General features: G+C 40.6%; 1 protein-coding gene across 10 annotated transcripts in view; it reads left to right on the forward strand.

Moving 5' to 3' along the window:
- The first annotated feature begins 92 nt into the window (after window positions 1-92).
- Window positions 93-12,304, forward strand: part of ATP11A (ATPase phospholipid transporting 11A) — a 122,849-nt gene continuing 110,637 nt past the window's right edge. For 8 of the 10 annotated variants that reach the window (XR_006017823.1, XM_042038789.1, XM_042038835.1 and 5 more), the window contains exon 1: window positions 3,958-3,984. Coding sequence is in view for 8 of the 10 variants with exons in the window: in XM_042038789.1 (XP_041894723.1) it covers window positions 3,973-3,984 (12 nt within the window). In the remaining 2 variants the exon portion in view is untranslated. Of the gene's footprint in view, window positions 468-895; window positions 1,096-3,957; window positions 3,985-12,304 lie in introns of those variants that run through there. The other 2 variants (XM_042038824.1, XM_042038872.1) reach the window with 2 other exon arrangements.

Genomic DNA, 12,304 nt, shown 5'->3' on the forward strand with positions numbered 1-12,304 from the left:
CTGGTACCGGGCGAGCCCGCGCGCGCGCACGCCAGGACCGGGGAAGCGGGAGGGGAACGGCGCGGGGCGGCCCCGGCCCCGCCCGCCGGATAAAGCCCTGGGCGGCGCGCGCGGCGGGCAGAGTGCAGCGGGCGGGAGCCTTTCCTGGCAGTGCGTTCCTTCTCTGCCTGCCCTCGGCGAGAGTGTAGTGGCGGCGGCGGCAGCGGCAGCAGCGACGAGGGACATGCGGGGCCGCGGGGCGCCGCGCCGCAGCGGCGGCGGCGAGCACATGGCATAGCTGGGGGACGGCGGCGAGCGCCGGGCCGGCGTCACAGCGGGTCCGGCGGGGCGAGCGCGGCTCTCTGCATGTGGGAAGAGAGGAGGCGAGCCAGGGAGCCCGGCGGCACCGGCGAGCACCCGGCGGCGCGGTCCTGAGCCGCTCGCCCGCCATGGATTGCAGCCTCCTGCGGACCCTCGTCAGCCGATACGTGAGTACCGCCGGTGCCGCTCGCCCCCCCGGCGTGGGGGGCAGCCCCCGCTGTGCCCCGGGCTCGCAGGAAGGGCTCTGTCAGGAGTTGGGCGGTCCCGTGACCGGCTCGGCGGCCGGGGAGCCTCGGGGCCGCCGCGCGTGGCGCCCGGTGCGAGCGCGGATGCAGCAGCGGCGGCACCGGGTGTCGTGCGCTCCCCGCAGCCCGCTCGCCCCACGGGACTGTCCTTCGCTGAACCACTGCGGCTTGACCTAAGTTCAGAGCGCTGTAATTTACAGAGTGCTGCGATACGTAGTTAGCAGGGCAGATAAAACCTCCAGCTGTCTAGCTTTTTTTTGTTGTTGTTGTTTTTGTAGTACTTTTCGTCTTGGTTTTCTTTTTTCCCTTTCTCCTCGTTATATTGTTTCAGTCAAGCGACTTTTTGTGGCGTTGTCCAACTTAAGTGTACTGGTCGGAACGGTCCCAAGTTTTTGTAGGTGTGCGTAGTAAGATTCAAACACACCAGACTTGTGAGTACTCCGGGAAAAGAGGGCTGATGTCGCTTGTTGGTCAGCGTGTGGAAACCCACCGGCACCGCCCGAGAGAGCGACTCGGCAGCGCCTTGGAGTGGGTCCAAGTGTAGACTGAGGTGGGTCAGTGAGTGCGGCTCCAATTCCACAGAACCACTAATAAATGCTCAGGTTAATAGTTTAAGTAGATTAGCAGAATGCTTGTAAGTGTGGGGTTGTACAGTACAAGGCACGGGGACCACCAATACCCGGAAATGGCAAATTTCTGCTTTTCGGTATGGAAGTAATTTTTAAAAGATAGGGAGACATAACTGGGATTTTCAAATAAAAATAGCTTTTTCTCCTATGCAGGAAGTACTTTGCCCTGGTCAGAGCACTCAAGTTTTCTCACAGTAAATACACTTAGTTTTGTATGTCCCAAGAGCCGTGTCTGCCCAATACAGGCTGAACTCTGTCTTTTTGAAGTATAAACTAAGAAAAGTAGCAGAGATGAAAAATGATACTCTTTTTTTCTTCCGGTTTACAATAGCATATATGTGGGATGAGTGGAGAGGTTAAGTATTGAAAGCAGCTATGTGTACATGAACCTTTAGAAAGTAGTCTTAAGGGAAGGAAGAGGATACTCAAAATAATATGTAGCAACAATAACAATGAGGTATAAGAGAAGCCGTGGTCTCTATGGATATAGAGACCAAGTGAGTTGTGCTGAGGTCTGTTTGGAAACAGGTAGGATCACTTTGGGTGTAGAGATCTGTCAGTGCTGATCTAACTGCTGAATTTAGTTTAAGATTTCTTTGTGTGTGCTCACATCTGGAGCCTGTACAAATGGTGTGTTCTTTTTGCACAGAGCAAGCACACCGTTAAATCTCTTCTGCATAACATTGCTGCTAACCCCTTCCAAAGCAGACTTAAGCATCAAATATGAAGGAAATGGGCTTGAGAGCAGCCGCAGTAAATATACATGAGAAGACAGTATGTTGAAAGCAAGGGGCTTGAGCTTTTGAGTTGTGCACTCACACCACCCTCCTGCACTGCTGATGAGACTAATGCAGCAGTCTACAAGATGAACGAAACATTACTATATCCCATGTGAAGAGGTGTTCTTATTTCCTAGGTCACACTACCTTCTGTATTGTGTGTATGCTGATAGGCTGTGCCTAGGTAATTGCCTTGGTTGGTCCATGGTGCCTGGTATATTTCCACCTGTTGCTTCTTGCTCTTTTGCATTCTTTCAGTGTCTTAACTTTGAAACCTTTCTTCCATGGAAAGATAATTTTGAGGAAAAGATGCTGTAAGTAAATTTGTGTTCATTTCAGTAAGACCATTGAGGTCTGGCAACCAAGGTCTGTGGTATGTGGTTTTTCTAGTTTTTTTATTTTTTGTATCTCCATGGTTCAACTATTTTTGTACCTCTACAGCAGTGAAAATGAAAAGTACTAGTTTGATTGCTGGGCCTGAAACTGACTGCTCTGCAGGAGTAGCAGATGTACATGTCAGGGGTATCACTCCAGCAGTGTTCACCAAAGCTCTGTACGCACCAGCCAGGCACACAGATGAAGATGTGCTTGCCACTTTCCAAACTGCTTTTTAATAGGGCGACAAGGCAGTGACTCTTCTGTGGGAGAGCTGAAGTGGATAGATAGTTACATCTTGTGTTTATTCCAAAATAAGCTCAAGCTTGGGTTTAGTTAAAAGCTATACAAAAACTTTTCCATGATCAAGGTCTTAGAACTATGAATTTTTGTTCTGCAAGTCTCCTGGACTTGTTCAGCTGCAAGTCCTTTGTAGAGAAGGCTAGTCTCTGGATTATGCTGAGAACCTTGGCTGATGCATCTGGACATGCTGGGTTAGCTGGGAGTTCTTATGGTATGATCTTGGGAAAACAAACACTTGTGATGTGATGGACTAATGGAGACTTCTAATAGGATGGTTTCTAACAATTCTGTGTAATTTCTTTTCTTTCTCGGTCCTGTTTGTTGTAGGACATAAAGGCATAAGTTAAATACTGGGGTTTTGTTGTGAGTGTGAAGATCCCTCCCGTTCCTCTTTCCCTTACTGGACATTTTCTGTCCTGAAGCAGTGCAAAATCAGTGCACAAATCTCCTAGGCCCTGTGGAAGAACAGCAATGACTGGGTGCTGTCAGCTTCCTGGTTAGCATTTTCAAATATTGCTGTTTTACCTGCATTGGGTGTTCTTTTTATATCTTCAAGGCATTGAAGAGTTTAGTGATGTGGGTTGAATAAAATATATGTTCAGCATGCTAGTCATACTGTATTTCATATCTCTTCACCAAGAGATGGTGTGGTCTCTTAGAAGGACAGGGGGAATTGTCTCTATCTTACTAAATTTTTAAATTGGCACTGTTTTGTTCTGCCTCTTTAGACCATCCTGCGCATTTTGGGGTCTTTTCCTTCACCTCATGCTTCCTGTAACCATTACTTCAGCCAAACACAATTTACAGGACTGATGGTGAAAAATAACTTTTTTTACAGAAAAGGTGTTTGTTTCACTGCAGTACAGCTGACATGAAGTTCAGTTTTCCAAATCCTTTGTGATGTTTCAAGCTGATGTACAGCATTGTAATTTTCTTATTTGTCTCTAATGAGGTTAATCTGTGTATTTTACTTGCTTTAAAATGTGTATGAGCTATATTAGAGGCATCTTTAAGTCATGAAATAGAAACACCCTAATATACAGTTTCGGTTCTCCATGGAATCACAGGAACTGAATAAGTCTTCTGCATAAAGATAAATAAGAAAAATTTTGACACCAAAACTTATTATTTCCCAAATAATGGATGTAATGGCTGTGTGTGGGTAGTATGAACATTACTTGAGGGGACTGTGCTTTTTGTCACATACTGTATAAAAATATAATCTTTTTTATGGATGTTGCTTTTGTATCAGACAACATGCTTCTCTGTCTTCTTGGATTCCCAGAGGATATGTGCTACCCCAGGGAAGGCAGCTGCACAGCCAGAGAATACAGAATTAGCATGGGCTATCCTGTAAGCGTCATGCAGAACCTGCTGTGTGCTTAGTAACAAGAGAAAATTGTTAGCTTAATATTAAGCTGTTTAAGGAAAAACCAAGCATACAATGGCAATTAAAGCTGCCTCCGTACAAAATTAGCTTCTGTTTTATAGTTAAATTATTTGGGACACTGGCTATCTTTAGGTGATCTGTTCTGCCTGTGTTAGTGTAGCTGCTTTAGTTTTCTCTGATCACTTATTTTTTGCTGGTCTTAGGACTTCTGAAGTCTGTCCTCATCACAGTCAAAAGTTGGTTAATATTATTTAAACAAGTTTTGGTGACATCTTTCACAAAATGAACACTTTCTTTAATAAAGCATGTGCATATGTCTTTTGTGTATTCACGGCAGCTGTTTATGGATTTGGATATTCCTGAAGACTGTTAATTTTAATATATCTGGGCAATCTGGGAAGATGTTGCTCTTCAGCATATGCCTGTTTGGACGCTAAATGGTTGCTAAACATCTTGCAGTCTATGGTGACAGTCTGTTCTGTATTTGTAAGACTGCTGGCCCTCGTCGCTAAAAGCTCCTGCCCAGGTTGATGGCTTTGGGTTGTACAGTAAATACTACTGGGTCAGAGGTCTGTATTACTGAAGAGTTTTGCTTGTATTATCTAGTATATTTAGGGATCTTGCTACTTTACTGCTTCCCCTCTTTAGGGTTCTCCTGTTACTTTTGGATTACAAATCTGGATCTTAAGTATTTGTTACCTGTGTAAATGTCTCTAAATGCCTGTAGTAGCAGGTAAAACGTGTTTCCAGAAGGAACAGTGATTTACTACAGCTTTGGTCTCTGGGGAGTTGCTAGCCTATTAGTTGTGCAGGTATTTCTGAAAAATATCCTTTTTTGGAGGCTGGAATAAATTGAGTTTACAAATGGATGCTCTATTTTTCACTTTTGTAAAAGTGGGTCAGCTTTAATTGTAGTTAGAGAAGATGTTTCACTAGCCTAACCAGGAGGTTATGGTAGGGATTTTTAGCAAGTTCTTAACTAAGTTTCATGATAGCCTGTGACTTTTGGTCATTGACTTAGATGATTTTGTTGCTTTTGATTGGCATTATAATTCTAAAACGGTTTTCTAATTAGATTTCCCAAGTATTTTACTTGTATATATAGTCTTAGTAGATGCAAATTAATATTGAACTTGAGTTTATTTATTTATCTACCTGATGCATTAAAGGTTGATAACTACTTTGACCTGAAAGTTGGTGAAATTGTGAGCCTTGGTGCTTTATAATTATTTGTGTCTTAAAGGACAGTCCATTTGTCAAGTGTTTCAGATGACCTATTGTTATTAATCTAAATTTAGTTAATTCATTTGAGGGTGTTTGGTTCTTGCATTCGCTTCTGAATTTATTCAGCCTTCTTTGCACTCTTGCAGATGAGTATTAAACTGGTGCTGTCTGTGTTTCTTAGTCAAGGTTCCTGTTAACACAAACAGTTTTCTTCCTAGTCAAGTAAGTCAAAAGCATTGTGTTATGCTTTGTTTAAGTTCAGAGGTATAATTTGACAAAATCTGAAGCTGTTTTAAGCTGTATGTAAACACATTTGTATGACAGGCTTTGTCTGCTAGCTGCACTGAGTGTACAAAAGATGCTCTCTGTAGGAGCTGTGTATGTAGTCATGGGTCAACAATTAGTAACTTGCAGCTTTTAAGGGTTTGTGTCTATTCCTGGTATGTAATCCGTTTTTGTTATCTCCTGTGAAAGTCTGTGTGTCACAATGTTCTTTTGAAACTTGAGATGCTTCCCATCTCTTAGCCCTGCTTCACTGCAGGTACCAGTTCTTCCTGCTGTGAAAGGTTCGACAGAGGGCATCAAACAGCACGAGTAACTTTGGAATTCCTGTTTCCCCAAGCACCATTGCTTTGTTATTTGCCTAATTGCCTTTTTCTCTTATTTTTTGGGGGGTGGGTATCTGTCTGGCGTGCTTCCTGCTGACTTTTCAGCAAATTATTTTAAAAAGGCAAAATTTGAAAGCTTACTTAGAAGTTAATTCTGTTGAATGTGGCTGACAGAATTTGGCACTCTTGCAAATCTAACTCTTCATACTGGGAGTGAGTCTTGTGTTCATTCTGGTTTGTAATGTACTCTTAAAGATACTTCAGTATTATCTGACACTCAAAAACCCCCCAGATACTCTCCATTCCCCCATCAATTATTTATTGCTGAAGGGCAATAAATATGGAGAATTGCATGGGTTCCATTTTTTCCCCTCCCCCCACTCCATCAATTAGCTAATTTACACAAGAAAAACATCATTTCCTTTTTCTTTTGAGAATAAACAAATGAAAATAGGCCATTGCGTATGTAAAACAGTTCACTTACAGGAAGTCAGTGTACACGTTACATTGCTGGTTGCTATTGACTACAAAATATTGCTCATCTGCACTCATCAGATGCTCTATGATAGTAGAAAACATTGCTTTTGGAGTATCTAAATCGTAGAACTGTTTCAGTGACTTAAAATAGATCAAGAAGTTTTAATCTATTTTTAGCATCAAAAATTCTGAGATGAGAATGGTATAGTTGCTTTTGTCTCTTGATAATGTGTTGTTTGATTAAAAAAAGTTTAATATTGTTCCTCTTTTATGCGTTTTTCTCTAGCACCACTGAGTATCAGTTCTGCAAGCAGGAAGCCTTTTGAAAATTATTTTGGGGAATGGAAGAGGACAAAGTACAACATAGCACATTTACAGCTTAACATCTCTGATCACCATTTCTCATTGATTTTTTTCTTCTGTCATACAGACAAGGAAAGTGACAAGATGGAATGGATTTTCTAATGAGTCTGCTTTTTAAACCCCCAGCACTTAGAAAACAGTAACTGGACTGACGAGTAGAGTAAAGCATTCCACAAATACCATAGCTGGCTACCGTTTGTGGTGTTGAGATGGGCATAATAAAACTTAGTCCATCTAACTAGGTTTAAGTGTGACTACAAAGCCATTGTGGTTTCTGAGGTGCTCCAGCAGGATTTACTGTGGGATGCCTGCTGCATGTCATGTGCAGGTGTGTCAGGAAGTAGGAGCAAGAGAAAAATGTGTCACAGAGAAGACTGAGCAGATGTTTTAGAACCTGTTATGCAACTGTATTCAACTTCACTGGGCTTTTTTTGTTGGGCTTTTTTTGTTGTTGTTGTTGTTTGAGCAAAATAGCCAGCCTCTCCTCCTATAACTTTTAGACAGATTATATTTTTTCCAGAATAATTCTCCTTATTCTAGTGGCTTACAATTACACAGGATAATGTATTATTTTGTATAACTGTTGGGGGACATTTCAGCTGAAGTTCATCCTGGGCTGTGAAGCCAAATGACACTGGAATGCTATTATCTTCTCTGCTATAATTGCCATGGCAACAGCTGCAGGTAGACAAAGCAAACCAGGGATTCTTTTTCTATATCACATGTACACAAGCTGTTTTTCTTCTCTCTCAGTAATGACTCTGAGAAGCCTGTGGCATGAACATATTCTTGAGTCATTATAAAAAGTGTTTTGTTTGGGGTTTTTTTCAATTTAACTTTGATTTTAATTTTGAAAGTATTGAGTATTTGCGATACTATATTAAAAAAAGCACTCTTTTTAGGAAGAAACTGGCAGCCTAGCTTAAATTGTTCTAGGAGACTGAGGAGATGAGCCAGTGGCTTGGGAGTTTGTTTAGAAGATCACAGAAGACCACGGGCTGATAAATCACCTAGATATCTTTGCAGATCTGGATGTTCATTTCTCTGTGCATTCATCTTTTCTTGGGACACGGATGAGAGTAGTGTCCACCTTTTCCATAGAGAGAAGTCGTAAGGGTACTTTAATGCTTCCAGGTAACAAAATTGCTGTGTTACAGGAAGAAGACTGGGCATGAACACAAGCCTATAATGACTCTGTTTTGGGGTTGTTTTTTTTCTAGTTACCTAAGTGTTCTGCATTGCTTCTCCTGATATCTCCCATTTCCCTCTTTATGTCTCCATCTGCATACATTTGTATGCATTCATGTGCAGATGGGTGCACATGTTCTTCCTTAAATTGTGTGCTATTCATTTAGCAATGTTAAAAATTATGCCAAGATTTTCCAGGGATCCAGATGTGTATTGGTATTAAAAAAAAGGGTCTTCATATGAGCTCTTTTCTTGTTACTGAGGTATACTGTGAAAGTGTGTTCTGGCATGTGTCTTTCTTACATCATTGTGGTCATTACTACAAGCATGGAAGCTTAAGAATTGGGAGATTTCATAGAGACATTTTTCCATTTGATTTGCTCTTCCCTGTAGACTAGTTTCTCTTTTTGAAATAGGAGAATCTGTTTCCTTCATTAATCATTAAGCTCATCTAGATACAGGGCAGGGTGAGGGGGGAATAGTGTTTCTTTTTCCTGGTGACACTCACTAATCTCTTTGCTTCAGTCAAAAGAGGATTTCATCTAACCTATTTTGAATGGAGGATTAAGGACAATTAGGCTCTTCCTCTACTTCACCATTAAGATGAGATGTTGTGAAATCCTCTGAAAAGAACATCTGCTGATGTGCCATTAAAGTTTTGCAAAATTAATGTTAATAATCAAAACAGTTGTATGCAGAAAGAAAACCTTGTGTATCAAGTACTTGTCTGGAGATAATTGTATGGAGGAGCTGAGGAGAGGGAAGGAATACTGAACTATTTGTCCAGTAGTTTTTTGTCTCTAATGCTTCTAATTTACACTGTGGACTAGACATGCAGATGAACCAAAATGGATTTCTTGTTACCTGAATTGCATTAGTAACTTGCAGTTCATACTTAGCATTTTACATAGTTCTTCGCTTCTTTTCAGAGTCCTTTTAGTGAGTTCTTTGCACATATTATTGTAACAAAGTATAAACACTATCCATTATCAGTGCTTGTATAACTGTTTTATGCATCTCTTGAGATGAATCTGAATCAGCAGTGGCATTTGATGGCTAACATGACACTGCTGTATTTGTCAAGAGGTCATTAGAAAATAAAACTGAAAAATGCTACTGTTATTGGAACATATATGATGTGCATTAGACAGTATAAGGATTAATGTGAAGGATAAATGGCTGTGTGTATTTTGGAGAAGTTTGGCTTCCAAATCCATACTGTAAATGATAGAAATGGTTGCCTTCCATGAAGCATGGATAGTACACTGTGAAGCTACAAAGAAGTTAGGTAAGTGACACTTGCCTCTGAGAAATTGCTCTTGCAGTCTTAATTTCATTACTAGCAGTTGTAGGAAGGTTACTGAAACACATAGTTTCTTTAGATTTATTTCCTGCAGAACACTAGAGAGTTGAATCTAATCCTATTTTTGGGATGATAATATATCTGAATAAGGGTTGTTGAGAAAAAGCTGAAGTCTATTTACTTGGTCTTATTCTTGAGGTGACTGTGAGTCTATTAAACTGTAGTTTCCCAGACTGGCATTATCCATGGCTCCTGAATGAGTGCAGCGTTTGGCTCTGGGACCCCAAAGCTCACTTTGAGGAGAATTGTGTTCTGTTAAAATGTATCTGGTGTCTTTACCTTTGGCTTGAGCTTGGGGCTATAGTAACAGAGTCACTGGATGAGTTTTGGGAATGTGGAGGAAACATTGTTGGGGAATTCCACATCTACTTACTTAGTGAGTATTTTTTTCAGAGGGGGAAGACATTATTGAAAATTTAACTGCATGAAAGTTCTTAAAAACCAGGCTGCTGTTTAATCTTACTATAAAAAGTGCCTGGGTAGAAACACACTTTTATTATGTGAAATATGTATGAAAGAGGTTACTGTAAATGTAGGCTTAAAGCAGTTTATTGACTGGGTCATAGCTAAAAAAGCAAACTTTTATGCTGATATTTGCAGAAGTATAACGTAAGTAAGTTCAGGCTAGACATTTTGCTTTGGTTGCAAAGACTCCTTACACTCTAAGCAGATTTTGATAGATTAATGTTAGTCATTTAGTTTAATACTCAACATTTTTTCTGTAAACATAGAATACACTGACATGCTGTTATTTGTTAGTGTGTTGTGTGTGTCTTACAGAACAGCTGTAAACTGTATTAAGCTGTAAACTCCTATTAAACTGTGTAGTTCCTTTTTCTTTGATTTTTAAAAATGGAATTACATTAAGAGTAAGCATGATGTTTAGAGTTGCCTTAACCTTTTGTTTTCTAGTCTCCTCACCACCAGTGTGAACTTTTGACAGCTTAACTCTGATAAATCATACTTTTTGCTCACCTAGGCTAAGAAAAAATAATGCCTGAGAAATCTTTTTTTTTAACCTTAAGTATTACAAACATTATCAAGTTAGTTTAATGTTTGAAATTCAGTGTATAGATTTAAAAATATCTTATACTTTTTCTTTTTAAAGAATATTTAGTATTTTTATCCTTTTTAACCAGAAATTTTTATCAGATTTTCAATTCCTGACTACCTTAAACAAGCAGTTTTCAGGGCTCTAAACAATTCCCCTTATTTTTGACTTTAAGCTCTTTGTATATTGTTGGTACAACAGATACATGACTAGTTGAATATATGGTTGGTTGTTAATATCACAGTGGGGAGGATGGGGGCAGGTGGTCTAAAGCTAGGCTAAGAAATTTGTTTAATGACAGTTACTGAGCACAACTACACAATTCTGTCACCTTCTAAGATTAAAAAAGAAAGAAAAGACAGCACAAAACTAACCCACAAGGTTATTGTAACTTCAGCTACAAATGCTGTAGTATTGTTAATCTCCTGAACAGTGTTAACTGACTGCTTGCTATTTCCAGTTGTCAAGTGACCAGATGGCCTAATTAGGTAGGAGGTGCCTGTGTACTGGCACCAAGAGGGAAGAAATGAAGAGAAAAATGGGAAAAAAAGCTCTCTCCTTAGCCCAGAAATGCATGATTGCTTTAAGCTGATTCATGAATATGAATATGTTGACTTCTTGAAGCAGTAAGCTTTTGTCTGACATGAGGAGGTTATGTTTCCATACTCTTTGACTGTAAAGACATAAAAGCAATAGGAAAGCTTCCTGTGCTTTTGTGAAGCAGTCCACAGTGAACACGGGCAGGTATGAAAACATGTTTATAAAGGCAACCTGGACTGTGGTTTTGCATCTCCTGCCTCTTTCAGCCCAGGAGGTCTCAAATTTAAAACGCTTATCTTTTTTTCTTAAAGGAAGGTTCTTAAGCCTCTGATTTAGTTCCTAAGAAGTGGTTACCTTGAGCATTTTTCCTCTATTAGTGATGTTTGCTGTAACTTGTTTAAAGATCTTTTATGGCAGCATATATATAAAATAATTTTTTTGGAAAATGACTTGAGGCTAGATTTCTGCTGGGCATATAGAATTAAAATAGCAGTATTCCTTTGCTATTTTAATGCAAACTGTAAGGTATTTTAAGATGAAAATAATAATGCTTTTACGCAGGCATTTGCTTTCTTAAATGTTAAAAACGGTGACAAAAGCCAAACAAAGTTTGCTTGAGTTGTGGTAATAGTTGAGTCATTAAGACAACTGCAAATACTTGCAGACCTTTATGGCTAGTGAGACAGTGGCATTGGTTTTTCTTGCTTTCTCCCTCTGCCCACAGTCAGACCACTTAATTCTGCTTATAATGACTATTTCTTGCTGCAGAATAGCAGCTGCTTGGTTATGTGGCTTGTAGCTGATCTTTGGCAGTACTATGATAAAGGTCAAATTCATAGTTATCTCTTGGAGATGTGGAGTGGAAAAGGAGGAATGTGGTCTTTACAGCCCGGTGGACTTGAGCACAGGGAGCTTCCCAAGCCTGGCGCTGGGCAGTTAGGTCAGTAGAGGAGTGAAAGAGCATGTTTGTGGTGCTGCAGGCAGCTGCATCTTGTCACTTCTTCCTTAAACTGATTAAAGGTGTGATCTGGACTTCCTTCAGTTTCCTGTAGTATGTAGAAAAGACCAAAGGAGAAGTGTTAAGTGTTTATCTCCTGTAGTCTTGCAAGAACTGTCAGAAGGGACTCTGGCTGTACAGACAGGTTTGTGCTTTCTTTTCCACTTGGGATGTGCTGTTGGCTTGTTCATAGAGACATCTGTTTCACTTTGCTGAGTGACAAGCCACTGGGCAGTGACTGTATGTGGGTGCATTCCTAGAGAAGCAGCTCTGTTCCTCTGGGTTTGAAGCTGAAATGGGTGAAGCAGTAGCAAGTTTTGCTGCCAAGTGCCAGAGTTCTAGGTAGTGCTTCTAACCGGAATGAAGTGACATCCCAGAGTGCTGACTGATGAGTCAGGCACTGATTTGGCAAGATGCTGACATCCATGGAACACTGCCTTGTTTTGTGAGTAGCATCTGGCATCAGAAAAGA

The sequence above is a fragment of the Corvus kubaryi genome, unplaced genomic scaffold (genome assembly GCF_017639235.1).
Source record: "Corvus kubaryi isolate FWS band 111438036 unplaced genomic scaffold, C.kubaryi_AGA036_p1.0 133, whole genome shotgun sequence".
In the NCBI taxonomy this organism is placed as follows: Eukaryota; Metazoa; Chordata; class Aves; order Passeriformes; family Corvidae; genus Corvus; species Corvus kubaryi.